General features: G+C 45.3%; 1 protein-coding gene across 1 annotated transcript in view; it reads right to left on the minus strand.

Moving 5' to 3' along the window:
* Positions 1-18,621, minus strand: part of LOC127221877 (myosin-IIIb) — a 196,267-nt gene that overhangs the window by 165,182 nt on the left and 12,464 nt on the right. The window contains exon 5 of the mRNA XM_051183842.1: positions 8,069-8,214. Within this exon, the coding sequence (XP_051039799.1) occupies positions 8,069-8,214 (146 nt within the window). The remainder of the gene's footprint in view (positions 1-8,068; positions 8,215-18,621) is intronic.

Below are 18,621 nucleotides of genomic sequence, written 5' to 3' on the forward strand. Positions count from 1 at the left end.
GGCTTCATCTGTGTGTTCCTGTGCCTACCTAGCTTTCCTCCCAGCCAAGAAACCTGAACCCTCACAGCCCTCCTACCCAGCTTGGGTTTCTGCTTCCTCCTGACAATGTCTGTGACCTTCCAGACCAAGGTGGAGAAAAATAATTCCCTTTGGGAGAAAAAATGGGTACAAAATGACTCAATGTTGAGTGGTTAACCTTGGATCTAGGGCTTCTGATACTGTCCCCTTACCTAAGGACACACAAAAATTTCCTGGGGAAAGTTGTACCTTCCAAGGAGCAGGAAAGGTTGCCAAGGCAGAACATACAACTCATCAATTAAGCATAAGGCCACCATACACTTGAAAAGCAAGCCCTTTCTAAAGATGACGGCATCTGCATTAAGGGTAGACATAGCAGGAGTTAGGTTCTAGTGCATACATGTTTCCTGATGGGTAGCCCCTGCCACAGTACCCGGGTGTGAGCATAGGGACAGGGGCTGGCATGTCTCCAACAGTGTATCTGTTAACTCCAAAGCAATAGTGATGATGGATATTAATGACAAAGTCCTTGATACGGAAGTGCTATGTAAGAAGTAAAAATTTATTAAGGATCTGTCTTCATTCTCTCTTAATTCCTAATGTAATCATCAATCAATTAACTGAACTTTCCAATGATTGATCTCATAGGTGGCACTCCATGAATGGGAGCCTTCAGTTCCTCAGCTACCAGGGAGAGAAAATTTCTTTCCAGGTGAATGCATATTCCCTTGAGATCTTTAGTGACACCCCGCACAACTGAATGAACATTTGCCATGTATCATTCTGAGCCTTTCACATCCATTCACTCCTCACGACTCCGTGAGACTGGTGCTATTTCTATCCTCATTTGACAGGGGAGGAAGCTGGGACATGAGACATGAAGAGACTTGGTCAAATTCACACAACTGGAAGATAGTGGAACTGCTCGCCGAGCTGGGACAGACTGACTGTGGAACACAGCAATAAATTAATTATGAAACTGTACCATTTTTCTATCCTTTCCAGAATCATTGCTCAGAATCCTGTCACCAATATGAAAACAGCCCTGGCTAGACTTCTAGAGGATAAGAAACCACATAGAATACAGCTAAGTCATTCTATCCATGGGCATCCTAGACCTGCCAGTGCCAGCCCAACCTCCAGCAGATCACAGATATCTAAGGAAGTCTAGCCATGATCTGTAGAACCCCTGAAAGAACCATAGATTGCTGGGAAACATGGAAACATATTGTTGTTATATCAAGCCACTAATTAGGGAGTGTATATTACATAGCACTAGAAAACTGACTTGTAGTAGGCTTCATCTGACACTCCCTGTAGATGGACATCTTCTGCCATGAATATCCTCCAGGTGACCAGTTCCTCGCCCTTCATCTCTGTCTTGCCCATCCTGCCACTACGCCAATCCATGAAGGCATTTGCAACTATCCTTCCCCTGAGTCACCGCTTTTTCTATAGTTGTGAAGAAGCCAGAGTTCTTGTTCCCTTTAGTACTATTCTGAGCTCTGTTTCCTTGCTCATCCTCTTTGCCCATCTCTCCATCATTTAGGAGCTAAGTCAGATTTAGCCTAAGTGCATGGTGCCAACATAATTGAGGCAGGGTTAATGAGGGGGAAAGCACAGATAACACTGTACACCAATGCTCTGCAGCTCTGGCTTCTCCTTTTTCCTACAGTAAATGCCTTGCTCAGCCTGGATGGGGACTGGTAGTCCCCGAAGACATGCTCAGGCTTTGCCACCTGATCCCCAAAAGAAATGTTGCAAAACTGAATTCTCCCTGCCTGCCAGGACTCAGAGGGGCAGCAAGCTGTACCTCCACAGGAACTAATGACCCCAGCTGCTCAATTCAAATTAGAATAGAATTTGAAAACTGTTTGTGAGATTGGAAGTCTTCCGGGGCATGCCTGCCAGGGGCATCCAGCCACTGGGTTCCCAAGGAAATGGGGTGTTAAGTCCTGGGTACAGGGGATATTCCAGGGGCGGAGGAGGGGCATGCACCCAAGGCATCCTGGAGGATGCTAACTAAAAATAGGATGTGAAATATTACCCAAAATGAAGACTCACAAAAAATAATTGTTTTCTATTGAGGTATATCAAAACTGCCATTAAGTAGTTTATAAATGCTGAATGACGGCAATTCTCCTGGTACTTCTTGCTTTATGAGTAAAGTTTGGATTGTGAAGGTTCATTGCCTAAAGGACCAATAATGAAGTGACTTGGGCTGATGAAGAGAAACCAAAATTCCCCCAGGACAAACCCATCCTTACTGTGCCATTGAACACCCAATGCCCCCCCCCATTACATTTCAAGGATAACAGTTTAGTTTTAATTTCTTTCCCTTGTATTTTGCAGCCTGAAGGAGAAATGTCCTGTGATGATTCTGTAATAGTAAGGCAATTACTGGTGACTCAGGGATCTCCACCGCCTCTGCATCCTCTCACAGCTGTTCAGTGGCTGAGGACCACTGCCTCTGCATCCTCTCACAACTGTGTAACAAGAGAGGACCAGTGTGTCCCATATCAGAATGATCTGACTTGTGTGTTTAGAAACTCAGACTCTAAAGGACTTGGTACCCTTTAAAACACATTCCCAAGCAAAATGGAAAACCAGCCCCAGAACTCTCTTTTGGGACAAGAGTCAATTACAAGCCCCAAATCCCTGAGGGAAACTTGCAGATAGTCTCACAACTGATTCCAAGGGTGACTTGCCCACCTGAACCTCATCACCCACTGTGTTCAGGCAGTCCAAGAGGATCCAGACCCTGGGTTCTCAGGGTCAGGTTTTCCTTCCTCTTTTTTTTTTCCCTTCCACCCAGGCTCTGCATGCTTCACTTTTACCAGTGAAAGGACTGAGGACAGAAGAAACAGGCACTCCTCAAAGGCAAACCCAGTCTTGTTCATTTTTGCGCCTCATCCAACTGTGTTTGCAAGAAGAAAGGTTTCATACGGCAGAGGATGTGGACATCCTAAGTTCCCAGAGGGCTGGACTCTAAGGTGTTTCTGTAATGGTAACTTAGAACTTAGAGAATACTTTTCCCCCGGTAGCATAATATTCTAGTGGAGACTAGTCCTCAGCCCAGGCTGTAAAACTTTATTTAGCCAAAAAAGTCTAATAACATACCCAAAGTAGAGAGCGCCAGTTATAATATCACTTCTTCCTAAATAGATGTTTAAAAATACTGCTTTCGTGAGAAAATGCATTCCAGCTCAGGATGCCAGAAACAGGCTTTGATTTCCCTAGCACCCAGTGCAAGTTTTCTGACTGAAGAAATAATAGGGAAAACTGGGGGGGGGGATCAAGAGGGAAGATATTGGCTACTCCAGAAATAGCCCTGGCCAGGCAGATACCAGTTTGCTATTAGTGTGCCATGAACAGAAACTTCTGGATGCAAAGGATTCTATTCTGAAGCATCTCTCTACTCTTATGTAACATTTTACAGACCTTCAGGTCAAGCGCTTAAGCGTTCTAAATTAGGAAATAAAAGGCAGTTGCTTGAAGGGAAGCTTGACGAGGGGATGGATTTCTGGTCTGGGGGTCAGAAATTGATGAGTCCTTAGAGATGGCCCGTGTGCCTGCAATGGCACTTGTCTCTCAATTCCTTGACTGAGACAATCACCGGTGCTAACACAGTCTCTGGCTTCTAGGTCACTAACATCAGCCTAAAGTCTGGAGTGGGGGCAGGAAGCTACACTTAAGCTTCTTACGGTCTGGACCAGTGCCTATCTGTCTTTGCACTCTGGAGCCATTACTGCTGGGCCTAAATTCGGGGAGGGTTTAACATTTCAGTACACTAGCAAAATAAGTGAGCTTTAGAGCCAGACTCCTCATAGTCATAGCATTTTTCCTCCTTATGTGCAGACAAGGAACCAGCTGCAAGACCTCTGTGGGCTTTCAGTCACCAGCCACAGAGACAGACTGGTGCCATCATCCACCTCCCAGGGTCACTGTGGGGCTCGCATGCATGTTGGTGAAACAGAATGCCAGACCTGCCAGAGTTATTAGCACTTGCAAGGTCTCAGCAGCAAGTTCCTATCATTTGTTTCTCCTATTCGCTTCTTCTCACCCATTAGCTAAGTGTATGGGTTTTTTACCTCCAAATTAGTTTCACAGGGAATTCCGTGACAAGAAAGCTGGTTAATGTATCGGGTTCAATTATGACTTGAGACTATGACCTCATTTGGAATCAGGGTCTTTGTAGCTATGACAGTGGCGGCATGGCTATTGCCCGGTAGATGTATTCATACTGGATTGGGATCCCATGTCTCTGGAAGAGTTGAAGAGGAAGACACAGTGCAGAGGGCTATGAAGGACAAGACAGGAGAGCCAATTCCCCCAAAAGCCACCAGAAGCAGCTCCTCAGGAGGCTCAGGAGTAAGTACGGCTCGGTGGATTGTGCTTCTTTGACTGTGGCCTGAAGGACTAAAGAGTAAGTGTCAATTGTTCAAACCCATCGAATTTCTGGTAATCTGGTGTGCCATCCCTGGGAAACTCAGTCAGTTGGGGACAGGTGATTCTGGAACTCCTAGCTTTAGTGATGGAAACATGAAGCAGAGATTGCCACGACTCCTCCCCTTCTGGGACTGGGCTGCAGGCAGAGTTCTCTTTGCGGAAGACAATCACCAGCTCTGGAGATTGGAATGATTGGGCCAGTTTCTACTGGGAATCTTGAGGGGCTACTTTTCTTTCCCATTTCCTTCTTTCTACAGAGAATAAAGTGGAGCAAAGCTGTTCTTCATCGGGCTCCGAGTAAATAAATGCACAATGTGGTTCTCAATGCTTGATCACTCAACCCACATGGTGACCCACACAGGTTTCCATTGCCTTTCTGAACAAAGGGGGTCATTAACTAAAGGCTCTGAGCTAAAGAAAGAAACATGGTTACCAAGAAACCAACATAATTGTACATTTCTCTTAACCCTACTGATTCTGAAATTATAACTGTGAAACAGATTCCCTCTAAAGTGAAATCTACATTATATTATATATTATTATATAAATATATATTGTATTATATATAATAGATATATATGATATATATATATATGATCCAAGCCTTTGGAAACTTCATAGCATCTTCAAGGAAAAGACACGTAAGAAGGGAATCTACAGATGCTCAGAAATGGCTTCATGCTCTTCCTCTCTGCTAACTCCAGGAAAAAAATAGCAGCAGACAGTACCAGCCGTCAGGGGGTGACTTTTTTTTTTTTTTTTTTTTTTTTTGAGCAAAGGCGTTAGACAAGATGACACATGCTGACAGGTTCAGCAAATAGTGGATGCTGTGCCAATCAGCAGATAATTTCTGTGTGTTTGCAACGTAGGAAGAACTGTGAGTCACAGTATTTCAAAGACAGGTCACGATTGCTGTTTGTTATCGTGTTATGTGAAGGTCAAGAGAGAGGGGAAGGCAGAGGGGAGCAACAGGGAGCAGGTCAAACGCATCTGGGCAGGTCCGCTGCCTGGTTCTGACTGCCCAGACCTGTGTAATTACTGCCTGGACTGACATCTGAAGCTCTCACTTCCCGGGTAACTGGAAGGTCATTAACTCATAAGTCCTTTGTAACTTGTGAAAGTCGCTTCTCCCATAACTCAGTCAAGCTCGGCTTTGCTACCCCCACTGGGTCATTTACTCAGTTTATCCCCAGGAATAAAGTGACTGCAAGGAAGAGGCCAGCAGGGAAGTCCAAGAAAGGAAGCCACATGTTTTCTAGACCTCAGGGTATCATCAAATATATACTTGTTTAATTGAAGAAAATTCCAGTACACTTAAAATACATTCAAATGGGGGGATGGAGACTGAAGCCAAGTAGAATCAAGGGTTTTTGTAACTAAAGTTATTTGCAGGGAAGGGGAAGGGAGGGGAGGGCAGGGAGGACCTACTCCCATGAAGAAATTCAACAATTCAGCTGGATTTTTAAAATACATAAATGAGAGCTGGTGCAGCAACTCAATGGATGCTCGCTGCCACGCCTGACAACCTGAGTTCAGTCCCTGGGATCTGAAGGATGGAAGTTGTCCTTTGGCCTCTTCACATATACACACCCTCCCAATAGGTAAATAAATGTAACTTAAGGACTTTAAAAATGTAAATGCTTCATTTCCTCCTTCCTCATCTAAGAGCCCTTCTGAGGAAATGATACACTCAGCACTCAGAACCAGTATGCATGGTCACAAAGCTCTAGTCAATCCATAACCCTTCAAAGAGAGCTGTGCACTCCTGATAGGATAATTCTTAAAGAAATAACTTGGTGAATATAAACCCACAGAGTTCTCTCCGGGTTTAAGAAGAAAGCAGCTACACAGTTTAAGCAAGGGAGCAGCATTTTCTCCTCTTCCTGCCCAAGAATGCCAAGCCAGAGCCCTGGAGTTGTGATGATGGCAAATGTTGAGTCCAGATAATTGCACAGAGTCTGATGATATCTGATCCATTGTCTGAACAGGAAAAAGAGGCAGGAAGTTTCAGGGAGAGAAACTGCCTCAGCCTACACTGGGTAAAGACGAGCTACTTGCAGCTGCCCCTGTCCTCTGAGCCATTCTGCATCAAGGTAGGGAGAGGGCATTCAGTCTTTCACTCTAGACCCGAAGGCTTCTTCTCCCAAATGCAAGATGCAGACAGAGTGCTAGAATAGAGATGATCAGAGGGCAGAGGCTGTGGACACAGAGTTAGCTAAATGCTTACCAGAGATGAAGGGTCTATTGAATCAAATGCATGTACACTCGCACACATACTCTCTCTCTCTCTCTCTCTCTCTCTCTCTCTCTCTCTCACACACACACACACACACACACACACACACACACCTTCTTAGGCTGAATGACTTTATCAGCTTAGGAGATTTTTGAACATTTGATATGTACATGAATGCATACTTTTTTAAAAAGAAAAGAATAAATATACCTAGGTAGACGATCTCTTATTGGGAAACTATGTTGCTACAGTGAGCAGGCCCTTGTAACATACTGAGAGGCTCAGAGAAACCCTTCCAGACCCTGTTTCTCATCTCCTGACAAGTTACTGCTCCCTGTGCTGCTATTGGCTCCTGCATCCTTCCCTCCCTTTGAATGCTCACCAGACTACTAATTAAAAAGCCAGAAGCCTCATCTGCTCCACTGGTCACAATCACTTGTTTCTGTGTTTGGGGAAAGGCAAGAAGACCAGCCTGACTTGAGTGAGGGACTGTTTTTGGAGTATTGTTTGTTGGTTTGTTCACATCTGGACTAGGTATAAAGAGATAATATTATGGTGATGAATGCTGGAGAGCTCCATCTGCATATAAATAGACCTAATCACAAATGCAAATTGCAATCTCCAGAAATTTGTAAAAGCTGCAGATAGCTGTGCTTTTGTGTGGATAAGGAAAGGTCAACACGTGTATTGTGACCTCAACTCAGCAGCCCAGAGTCTTCCTTTGAAAGAGACGTTTGGAAAATACAGATTATCTACCAATCTACACCTGGTCTGGGCTGGGCTTCCCTTCGTCTGAGCTTCCTAACACAGGTCAAGAAGCACACTTCGTGTACAGACCCTGAATGACATAGAGTAGAAAATACACTTGCATCTAAGCCATCACCAGAGACTCCTCTGAGAGGACTGTCCCACTGAGCAGGACGTTAGGGGTGAAGAATGCAGTATATGGTTAATATGACACCTTTCAGACAGGAGTCACTGCTAGTCTGAGTGTATACAGTAATATGTATGGGGGGGGAATTTCAAATACTAGAGAAAGTATACTTAAAAAGAAAACATCAGTACTCCAACCAACTATGCAGTCCTAAACCACATTTTGTTCCTCTTGTGCAAAGCACAAAATGCACATCTCTGGGGAAATTGGCAATTGACGACCGTTCCATGCTTGTGTCATTTCTCAGGGGTATGATCCTGCAGAAACATCCTCCCCTGTGTCCCTCTAACCCTGTTGTTCTTTCTCTTCTTTTTGAACAGTCAGGCTTTCTCAGATTTGGAGAGAAATTGAATACCACCAACTAACTAGCTTCCCTCCGAGACCGGTTTCAGGAAGCACTGATGAGTCAAGAGCGCCATCTGGTGTCCTACCTTGGGATCTTAAAGAGCATTTTCACAGGATGCATTTCAAACAGGGGAGGGTCTCCATCGCCCAGCTCAATGGCTGTGATGCCCAAAGACCAGACGTCACAACGAGCGTCATAGGATGAATCATACTGCTGCTCACAAGCAATGACCTATCAGACAAAAGCAAAACACAGCACATCAGCCCACTGTCAGCCCAGAGACCTTAAAAACAAAAAACAAACAAACAAAACAACAACAAAAAAAATCCTTTAGACTCAGCCCTTTAATGTTCCATTGACTGTATAAACACTGAATGGTAGCAGTAAAGTGTTTGTATTCTAGACCTTGTTTGTGCATAACTGATTCATCATCTGATGTTTGCTAACATTTTTCTTTTTCTTTTCTTTTTGAACCAGGGTCTCAAACCTACGCTCTTGGAGATCCCCTGGCTGCAGGCATCAAGTAAAGGACACAGAGCCAGTTACAGTGCTAGCACAGGATCCAGCCATGAGGTAGGTGGTGATAACCAGATTTTGAATGGAATTCTGAAGGTTGAACTAACTGGAATTGTGGGTGAGCTTATAGGAAAAGATTCGTGGATAATTGCAGTGTTTGAGCTGAGCCTGTACTGAAGAACTGGGATTTACTGAGATGGGCAGAGTGCAGAACCAAGTTCAGGCCTCAGAGCTTAAGGTTTCAAATCTCAGGTGTCAGGGAAGTATCCAAAAGGAGATATTTATTTTAAACACTAAGACTCCAAGACCCGCTACTGGACTTCTGACTGACCTAGATAATCAAAGGCTATGGTCTGTGTGTGCTCTCCGCCCCGCCCCCCACCCCTGTCCCCTTCATGTGTTAGGAATGTAATCCCCAGTGCAGCAGTGTTAGAGTGTTAGGAAATGGAGCTTTGCAGAGGTGTTCAGTCATGACGCTTTGACCCTCTTGAATGGATCTATGACAACACAAACATATGACAATGGAAGGTTCTCTCACCTTCCACCATACAAGGAGACTCAGAGGCCCTCACAGGACCCCAATAGCTTCATCTTCATATTCTCAGACCTTAGAACTGGGATGGAATTAAATTTTGTTCTCTATAGATTGCCCTGTCTTGGCTATTTAGCATAAAGAAACCAGAACAATTAAAAAAATATGTTTCAGGGCTGGGGACAGCTCAGCAGTTAAGAGTTCTGGCTGTTCTTCCAGGGGCCCAGATTCGATTCCCAGCACCCACATGGCAGCTCACAACTGTCTGTAACTCCAGTTCCAGGAGATCTCACAAAAAGATACACACGCAGGCAGAACACTAATGTACATAAAATAAAAATAAACAAACAAAAAGGTAAAATATACAACCTGTATATTTAAAAAAATGTATATTGCTTTGAGCCCCTGGATCTTTATAACTAACATCTGCTCTCTTCCACAGCAAATCTCTGGGAAAATGTTCCGAGGGTCCCATCCTCAACCTCAGCGCTTGCTGTCTCTGCTGAATTCTGCCTCTCTCTCTCCTGGTCTCTGAACTGGAGAACATTCTTCCATGGACCTCCACCAGGGCTGACTGGCACCCTTCCATCTGAACAGAATGTCTTCTTACAAACCCTCCTGTCATGTGATCAACACATTATTTTCAAACTAAAGTTCAGATTTCTCTGAATCTGGAGCCAGATGCTATTTTGACCTCCCTAAACACCCCACTCTCCTCATCCCAATCAAGTGAGAGCCTGCAGCATTTACAAGCAGCCCCAGAGAAGGCTCCTCTGCCCCTCTCTGGAATGATACTTTGAAAGTGTCGGACAACCATAACTGTAGCCCTATCCACCAGCAGACAGTCTGCCAGTTTATCCAGGACACGGTGATGGGTCTTGTGAGAGAGAAAAAAAATAAGCTCTATCCTCCCCTAAGCAGGTCTGGGGCCAGTTGAAATATATATTAGATGGCCAGTTGCCATCTAATAGTTAGTTAGATGGCAAGCCATGGCCACCATCAATGTCCTTAGACAGTGTACACTAACTTGTCTGTAAGGGGTGTGGGCTCTAACATCGCAGGATACTAGAGAGAGACTGCTGAGGAAGACGATGGGGATTGGCTTGCACCAGGAGTCTACAGCTTCCAGGAAGACATTCCACTTCCAGCCCTCTCAACTGGAACACAAAAGGCAACTTCAAAAACAGTGCAAGTGCTGATTCTTCCCGGACATTGGCTTACACATCCAACACGGGTCTCAACTCGACATTGCAGACAGACACTGTCTGCACAAAGAGAAAAACACTTCCCAGCCAAATTCTTCTCCAGAATTCAGCTCGTTCTAACCAAAGAAGCTCTTCAAGGAAGTTTAGAGAAAATTGCACTGATAAAATAACTCACAAACCATTATTTTGCAGCCCTGAGCCAGACATCATGCAAGGCCTGAAGAGGGAAAGTCAAACGGTGCAGTTTAGTCTTCACAAACAACCCTGAGGTGGGTGCTGTTATCTCCTTTTGTAACTGTTTACTCAACAAGAGTAAATTGTGAGCAGAGCTGTGATGGATTTTTAAAATCTGCTCTAAGGATGCCTCCCACCTGAAGGTCAGTGCGTCTTGTGAATGCATGTCCTATAAATTTAATGCAGGAGCATCTCTATGAGAAGGAGAAAATGTGCTGCGGTTCTTAGCATTCTCTTGTTCTCAGAGTAAAGCTGAGTTAATCATGCTGTGACTGTCTGGTCTTTGATTCCTAGCCTCAGTAGAAGGGACCTTCAGGAGAAGGGCTTCCCGAATGGAATCTTTGTTAGGAAGCTCAGCTAAGCAGAGACAGCAGCTGTGGCAGGCAAAGCACTGTCTTGAACCAAGTTGACCAACTTCTGAGTCATGCTGAAAGTGTGGAGAAAGACAAGTTGAGATGAAGTTGACAAAGGTCCAGAATCCCACAAACCCCATTATCTCGCACACCTCCAATATCACCTCGCTGCCCCACGGTGATGAGTGTGTGTTTTTTCTGTCTCTAGTAGAGACATGGTGTCTATGTGAGGGAAGTGGAGGAAGGGAAGAACAGACACGCGCGAAAGAGTTCAAGGGCAACCGAAGGACTTAGAGCTTCATTTAAGGAGGAGATGAGGAGGGACACACCAAGGAGCAGTGACACATTTGACTCTAGGGGACCAGAAGAATGACAGCTTCATATACAACATTGAAAAATCCTTTTGCTAGTTCAAAGTGAGTCTGCGTTTACTCCTAATCGGATGTGAATATTCACTATGTTTTCAAGATCTTCCTTAGTTTTTCTTCTTCGGTATGTAGATGGAGCCAAGGACACAGGCAAGCTGTGTTCTACTTCTGAGCTATGTCCCCAGCCCTTGGTTTATTGTTGCTATTATTTTTTACACACACATATGTCTGTGTGGGGGCTTGTGAGTACAGTGGCCATGGAGAACAGAAGAGAGCATTAGATGCCTTGAAACAGGAGTCCCAGGCATTGTGAGTGGCCCAATGTGGTGCTGGCAACTAAACCCAGGTCCTCTGTAAAAACAGCCAGTGCTCTTAACCTCTGAGACATCTCTCCAGTCCCTCCCTCTTCCTTCCTTTTTTCCTTCCTTTCTTCTTTTCTTCCTTTCTTCTTCCCTTCCTTCCTTCCATCCTCTCTCTCTCTCTCTCTCTCTCTCTCTCTCTCTCTCTCTCTCTCTCTCTCTCTCTGTTTGTGCAAGCCTCACTATGAAGCCCAGGCTGGTCTTGAGCTCATAGTCCAGGACCTCTCTTGATTTATAAAATGATAGGATTGGGAGAAGAGTCATTTCTACCATCCCTTCCAGCTCTAATATTCTTTGACTTCATAATTTCTAAGTAAGTGACCTTGGGATAGTATTTGAAAAGGAGGGCTCAACACCCCCATGCTAATTAGCTAGAGTGCAGAATAGGTTATTCTGGGTCAGGCACTTACTTGATGGCTACAACCTTGAAGGGATTTTATCACTGATATTTTGTAGAAGGAATTAAGGTCTTTGAAAAGAGACCAGTAGCTGTGCTAACACCTCCGTTAAGGAAGATGAACTTGAACCACAGAGCAATTGTTTGGATGCTGGTTAATGGAGCGTGTCCAGGTTCCTCCCTGGAAATGTAAACTTAGGGCTCTGCTGATAGCACTTAGATTGCACTGTTGCTCGTTTTAGGAAGAGGGGAAACACGATTACCAGCAGTATCTATGCATGGCAGCCTTAGTGCCCAGTACCAATAGCTATCCTACACAGAGGTGGCCTTGAGCTTTCCAAATGGCAGTTGTAACCACTTTGGCCTCCAAAACTTTTCTTTCAAGGGGAGACAGGGCACAAGCAAGAGGTCTTCACAATGGTTTAAGTCACGGAGCACAGGCTAGCACTCTAGACCATGGAGACAGCTATTTTTAGTCTTCTTCATTGGAATCAGGGTCAGATTCCAGACTCCTTAAGGCCTCCTAATCACCTCTACCCACCCCATGGTGGGTGAGTATCCTCCTCTGCCTCGGGAACTTCCAGGGCACGGAGGTGGGGCTTCCTTGACTTGATGCCACAGTCACTTAGCCTCATTGTCTCCTTTTCCCTCTTAGAATGACCAGATGAGTTCTATTAAAGACAGCTGATGATCTCCTCTGTTACCAGCTTTGGGGTGCAGGAACACTCTTGGATATGGAGACTGTGGCCTCTGGCTAAGAGAGGTATATGCAGTGCCAGCATCTTCTGCTGGTTTTAACAACCCTCAGTGAGTGAATTGACAACACATTTACTCTCTCTCTCTCCCTCTCTCTCTCTCTCTCTCTCTCTCTCTCTCTCTCTCTCTCTCTCTCTCTCTCTTCCCTTCTTCTTTCCCCATGGGCTGGGAAGCCCGTTTCTCAAGGTTCTCCACTGAAGTACTATCGAGGAAAATACGGATTGTTCCGCCTTTTCTTTGGCACTAAAAGCTGAGCAGCAGGTAAATGGGCCATTGCTGCTGGTTAACTTACTTATTTACTCCTTTGACATCTCTTATCTCTAACATTTTGTAAAATGACTATAGGGATTGTGAATTATTTTTATAATGAAACCAGCAAGTTCTTCATTTGACCTCTGTCCTGGGAGCACAAAGATTAAAGTGTCTGTCTCTGTTTCCAGAATGCCTTCGGGATTCTTCATCAAGGAACCACCGGGTTAAAGGTGGTGTCTTAATTATGAAACTAGATTCCCAAGAGATTAATTGAAGGCTGCACAAATCCCCGGCTGTACCATTTCCACTGTGGGTACAGGACTGAAAGAGTTCTCTCCCTCCTCGGGTGTGCAATGCCCCATGGCTGCAGCTACATTCCAGTCTAGATCCACAGTGGGGCTCACTGATGAGGCTCCCAAGAGGTGGGCAAGTGCTCTTCTAGAACAACCTGGGACCTTCTTTTCAGAGCCCAAGAGAACAGCTCTTTTATCACAAGGTCCTTCTCTCTGCAGAAAATACCTTGACACACTGGATAACCAAAGGCAAGGAACAGTCTACACAGGAGCTCCAGAGTTCAGGAACCTAGACTGTTCCAGTAAGACATTTAGCTTAAACCCTAATCAAAAAATATCAAGAGCTGCTATCCTAATTCTCTCCAATAGTCCCTTCCAGTAGACAGTACTATCCCGTTTTACTCTCCTAGAAACTTCTAAATGTTAAAATACAAAAGGTCTTCTTCAGATTTTATTTCTCCACTAATATTTCTGAATGTCATTAGAGATTTAATTATGTTTGCTTTCTGTATTCTGATTTCTCACCTTGCTAGAATCAATCAAGAACTCCAAAATTATAACCAGAGGTCGAGATTAAATTTCATCCAAGTACACAGGCAAAATGCTGTTATCTCAAGAGCTAAATTCAGCTAAATAAGAGGCAAGGCAAATAGACCAAATGCTATTTCTCCCTGGCTGACCTTGAGCCCCAAAGTGTGGGTAACAGACTTTCAAATAAGATGGGCTGAGAGGCAGGAAGGTGAACAGGACTCTTCATTTGCTTACACAATCCATGCAGCACAATTGACAAAGGCTATTGATCAGAGATCCTTTTAAAAATCAAGCACCACCTATGCAATCAGAAATTTGCAGAGGTAAATATTCCATCCATAAATATTGCTTTGAGATACAAATGTCTTGCACGGTTATATGCCTTGCTAGTAAGTAAATGAATGAATTCCCTCCTCACTAGAGTGAAATATAACTCAGAGGACGGATGTGCAGATGTGCTAGATATTTAGGAATATTTTTGGTTTGGTTGGTTGGGTTTTATTTTGTGAACCAGATGAACAAGAATAACTATTTTGGTTTTTCTTTCACCAAGCTCACCAATGGTACTGAATCTACTCCATGCACCAAGTTAGAAATAACTTAGACTATTTTTGAACTTCAGAACAGTCTCTAATGTAAATGTTATTCAACAAGTCTTTTTTATTTTTCCTCCCAGCTTGTAATATTCAGCCAAGCCTTTAGAGAAATCAACTCAAGTTCAAATTTAAAATACACAGCGCAGGCTTATATAACATCAACTTCCCATCACAGCTGGTAGAGAGTGGAGTGGTTCTCATTCTAGGTTTGAGGCTAGCACACAACTGACATGTGCACTTACAGTCTTGGAGTCTTTAGGAGGATGAACCATTTCTCCCATGTCTGATAAATCCCCTCCCCAGAATCAAGGTTGGCTGGTGCCTGCATGCTCCTCTGTGGAAGGTGAACCTGTGTCCTGGGGACCTTAGGGACCCAATCAGCCTGGAGACCTAGCGCATCCCCTGAACTCCCTCATCCAGCAGCTTCCTCTGTGCAGAGAGACACAGGAGGACACCGGGACTCACCAGGAGAGAAAACTGGGGTCTCCTGTAGGCACTTAGCTGACTTCCCACAGTTGGTTCAAAGCCAATGTGGGTGCAAAACAGTTCCCAGTATCACCCGAGTCAGGTACCTCTGGGGACTCTTGTAACATGGAGAACACTGGGCCACCACGAATGACAGTACATTTTCTATGAGTAGAAGGGAAAGTAGCTCTCTCATTCCTCTGTCAGTTACAGCCCCTTCTACAGAGAGCAAACTGCAGAGGGTTCTCCAGTTCAGTACCATTACCTGGGAGAAGAAACAGATTCAGAACAGTTAAGAAACATGCCCAAGGTCACACAGTGGGCAGGTGGAGTTGAAGCATGAGCCTGTGGGGGAAGATGGTGAGGAAAAGCATGCCTTTCTCCTCCAGGCTGCACTCGGAAGTCAGGAGGAAAAGCACCTGTCCGGTACAGGTGCAGCAGCCTCTGCTTTGCGCCTCGCCCAGGCTGCTAGCACCTTAGGCATCACAACCCCCTTGGAAATGTCACCGTTCCAATCAGAGTGACTCTCCTTGACTTTCTAAAGCTCGGGGTGGGGGAGGAGAGTATGGAAACCCCCAGGGACAGAGGAGAGCATGATGCACAGAAGTTGCCCTACCTCTGCCTGCTTTTGTGTTGCTTCAATGCAAGGCTCAGCCGGAATCACTCCTAACTCAACCGCATCCTCCCGTGGCTTTCTTCTGACAGCTCTGTGACCACCCAGCAAGGGAGCAAGTGCAGAGTTTAGCTTTGGTGCATTGTCCTTCCACCCATGGGGCATGGGTTCCCAGGACAAGGAGCCACCTGGGCTCAGGAGAGTTGTTTGACTCTGATTTCCCTCAGCACATGCCTTGCTCCTGAGGACACAGGAGTGAGAGGGGACAGGTGTCTTGACCTTTCCCACCTCCTCCAGGGTGAAGCGGGGTAGCCTGGATGATTCCAAATGCTAACTGGAGGCTTTGGCACTTTCTTCTTACTGGGGTGGAGAGATCAGAGATATCCTCCCTTATGCTCATGAGCTCAGCACATCTGGACCTGACGTTCGCAGATGGTGTCCTATACTTAGACCCACCAAGAAGATTGGTGACATCTCACCACCGCCTGCAGGGCCGCCCCACACCTCCACACTGACACATGATTCAACTTCTCCCCCCAGCTCTAGCTGAGGAAGAACCTTTCCCTGGAACCCAGGGGAAATTCTGTCTGGACCCAGCCATCAACCTTGCCATGGCCCTTAACCCACCCAAGCTCTTCATGACTATGTCAGGCCTTAGGAGGCAGAGCTACTTCTGAGAGGGTAAAGGACAGAGATTTCCACTGTGTTTCCCAAGGGAGAGAATCGGTGCTTGGGAATCAGGCAACAGCAAAGGCAATGGAGTCTCAGAGATGGACCCAGAAGGGACTCCCAGACTCTCAATGCCTTCATTTCTCATGGTGATGTACTGACAGATGGTGTGTGTGTGTGTGTGTGTGTGTGTGTGTGTGTGTGTGTGTCCACAAGGGGGTGGTGTCAAGGCCTTGTGCCTGCTTGGCAAGTGCTCTACCACTGAGCTACACACCCCACTACAACCCTCCCAAGATTTCAAATGAAATTTAAGTGACATGGGCCAAAACAGACAAGCCACCAACATCGCTTCACCTTACCAAGACTTTGGTGAGACTCCAGCCCCATTACCCAAAAACAAAAGCCATGGGTCATAAAGGCAAGGAGGAATTTTCCCATTTAGACCTAGGAGGGCTTTCTGTGAAATGGAAGAGGCCGTGGAGGCAGGGGCCTCCCTGTCAGTCTCTTCTCATATATGAGCATGTGGTTTGTTGTGGTTGTTGATTTTATCTATCTACCCTATCTATCATCTGTCTATCTATCTACCTATCTATCTCTCTATCTACCCTATCTATCTATCTACCCAATCTTTCAATATACCCTATCTATCTATCTATCTATCTATCCATATATCCTATCTATTTATATATTTTGGTTTTTCAAGACAGGGTTTTTCTGTATTATCCTGGCTGTCCTGGAACTCACTCTGTAGACCAGGCTGGCCTCGAACTCAGGGATGCACCTGTCTCTGCCTCCAAAGTGCTGGGATTAAAGGCAAGTGCCACGGCTTGTGACTCATTGTTGTTTAATTTATAAAGAGCAGAAATGTACAACCAAAGTCTGTGACCAAGTGCCAGCACATTGAGTGCGTGCCGAGAGGCAGCCCCTCGTGGTGTCCTCTTCCTGTCCCTCACATGGCGACACCATTTTGAAGGCCCTCCTGCGGCACATACTGTCCACACACTTCCACTTTGTGTCTTTTCCCTCATTTTACTTTTTATTTTCTCCCAGTTTCCTGATCAAAAATATTCAGTAAGTTCTCGGCTGAGAGGGGTTAGTGGATGGAGTGTTTGCTGCTCTAGTATGAGGGTCTGAGGTTCGATCCCCAGCACTCACAAAAAAGTTGGGTGTAGCGGAAAGTGCCTGTAATCACAGTGCTGGGGGCTGGAGACAGGCAGATCCCTAGGGGGCCTGAGGCAGGCTGGGTGAGCAACCTGCCGCAAAAGTTAAGCAATAAGAGAAGATTGCCTCTCTCCACACTTACATGAGGTAGTCTACACCCAAGCACACTCACACTCATCTTCAGCATCATTTCTCACATCCATGGTAACTTGGGAACACTCCCAGACTGACTCTAAAATACTAAGATTCTTAACTTTTTTAAAAATCCAAACTAAAGCCATATCTAAACTGAGCAACTGATGTTTTTAAAACATGAATGGCAGAGCTCAGATCAGAAAAATTCATTTTCCTAAAGTACTTTAATTTTTCAGATTTTTTTCCCTTGAGCTTCCTTACTGGTATTTAGTGATGTGTTGAACTGTTATGTTTTCTTCAACATACCAGAGTGAATATTATCAATGCCAAAGCAAAGCCTCTTTCATCAGGCTGCTCAGATGGAGCCAAGTTCCATGAAGAAGACACGCTCAGTCATCTTGATGTCTCAGCAGACACCACAAGGAGACCTTCCCAAACTGCCACTTGCTGTATGAATCTAGCAGTGCAATAGCAGATAACTGCTAGCCTAGGATGCTGGCCACACACTAGTTGCCTCTGCTAGAGAGCTGACATCACTTCTTGGGACAAGTCCCAGTAACCAGTATGTGTGGTGCGAGGGACGGAACTCAGAGCTTGTGTGTGCTAGGCAAGCCCTCTGAGCTGCCTTCCCCGCCATGCACCGGCTTTTATTCAATCCCCCAGAACCCACAAAAAGGCAGAAGGAGAGAACTGACCCCCACAAACTTGTCCCCTGATTGCCACATGTGTGCCAAGACATTTGCACCTCTACACACAATAATGATAATATGAAAATAGTTTAAGTCCCTCCTGACTGAAACCTCTTTGGATGATTGCCACATTCGCAAAGTCATAGTGCCTTGACTTTCCCGACAAACGCTTCATTTAGACAGTTGGTTTCTCTAGTGTTCGTTTTAGGTTGACACCAAGGATACTCCCGGATGAAAATATTAATCAAGATACATATTTTATTGGGTGCACCAGTGCTCATAATTAAACAATTTCTGTAGTGTTAAGGATGAGGACTTTGGGGACTGGGGTGACTCAGTGAGCAAATGCTTGCTGTGAAAGCATGAGAAACAGAATCCAGATCCTAGCGCTCGCACACGCGCCCAAGCACACACACACACACACACACACACACACACGAGAGAGAGAGAGAGAGAGAGAGAGAGAGAGAGAGAGAGAGAGAGAGAGGGAGGGAGGGAGGGAGGGAGGGAGGGA

Source organism: Phodopus roborovskii, unplaced genomic scaffold, assembly GCF_943737965.1.
Source record: "Phodopus roborovskii unplaced genomic scaffold, PHOROB, whole genome shotgun sequence".
Lineage (NCBI taxonomy): Eukaryota > Metazoa > Chordata > Mammalia > Rodentia > Cricetidae > Phodopus > Phodopus roborovskii.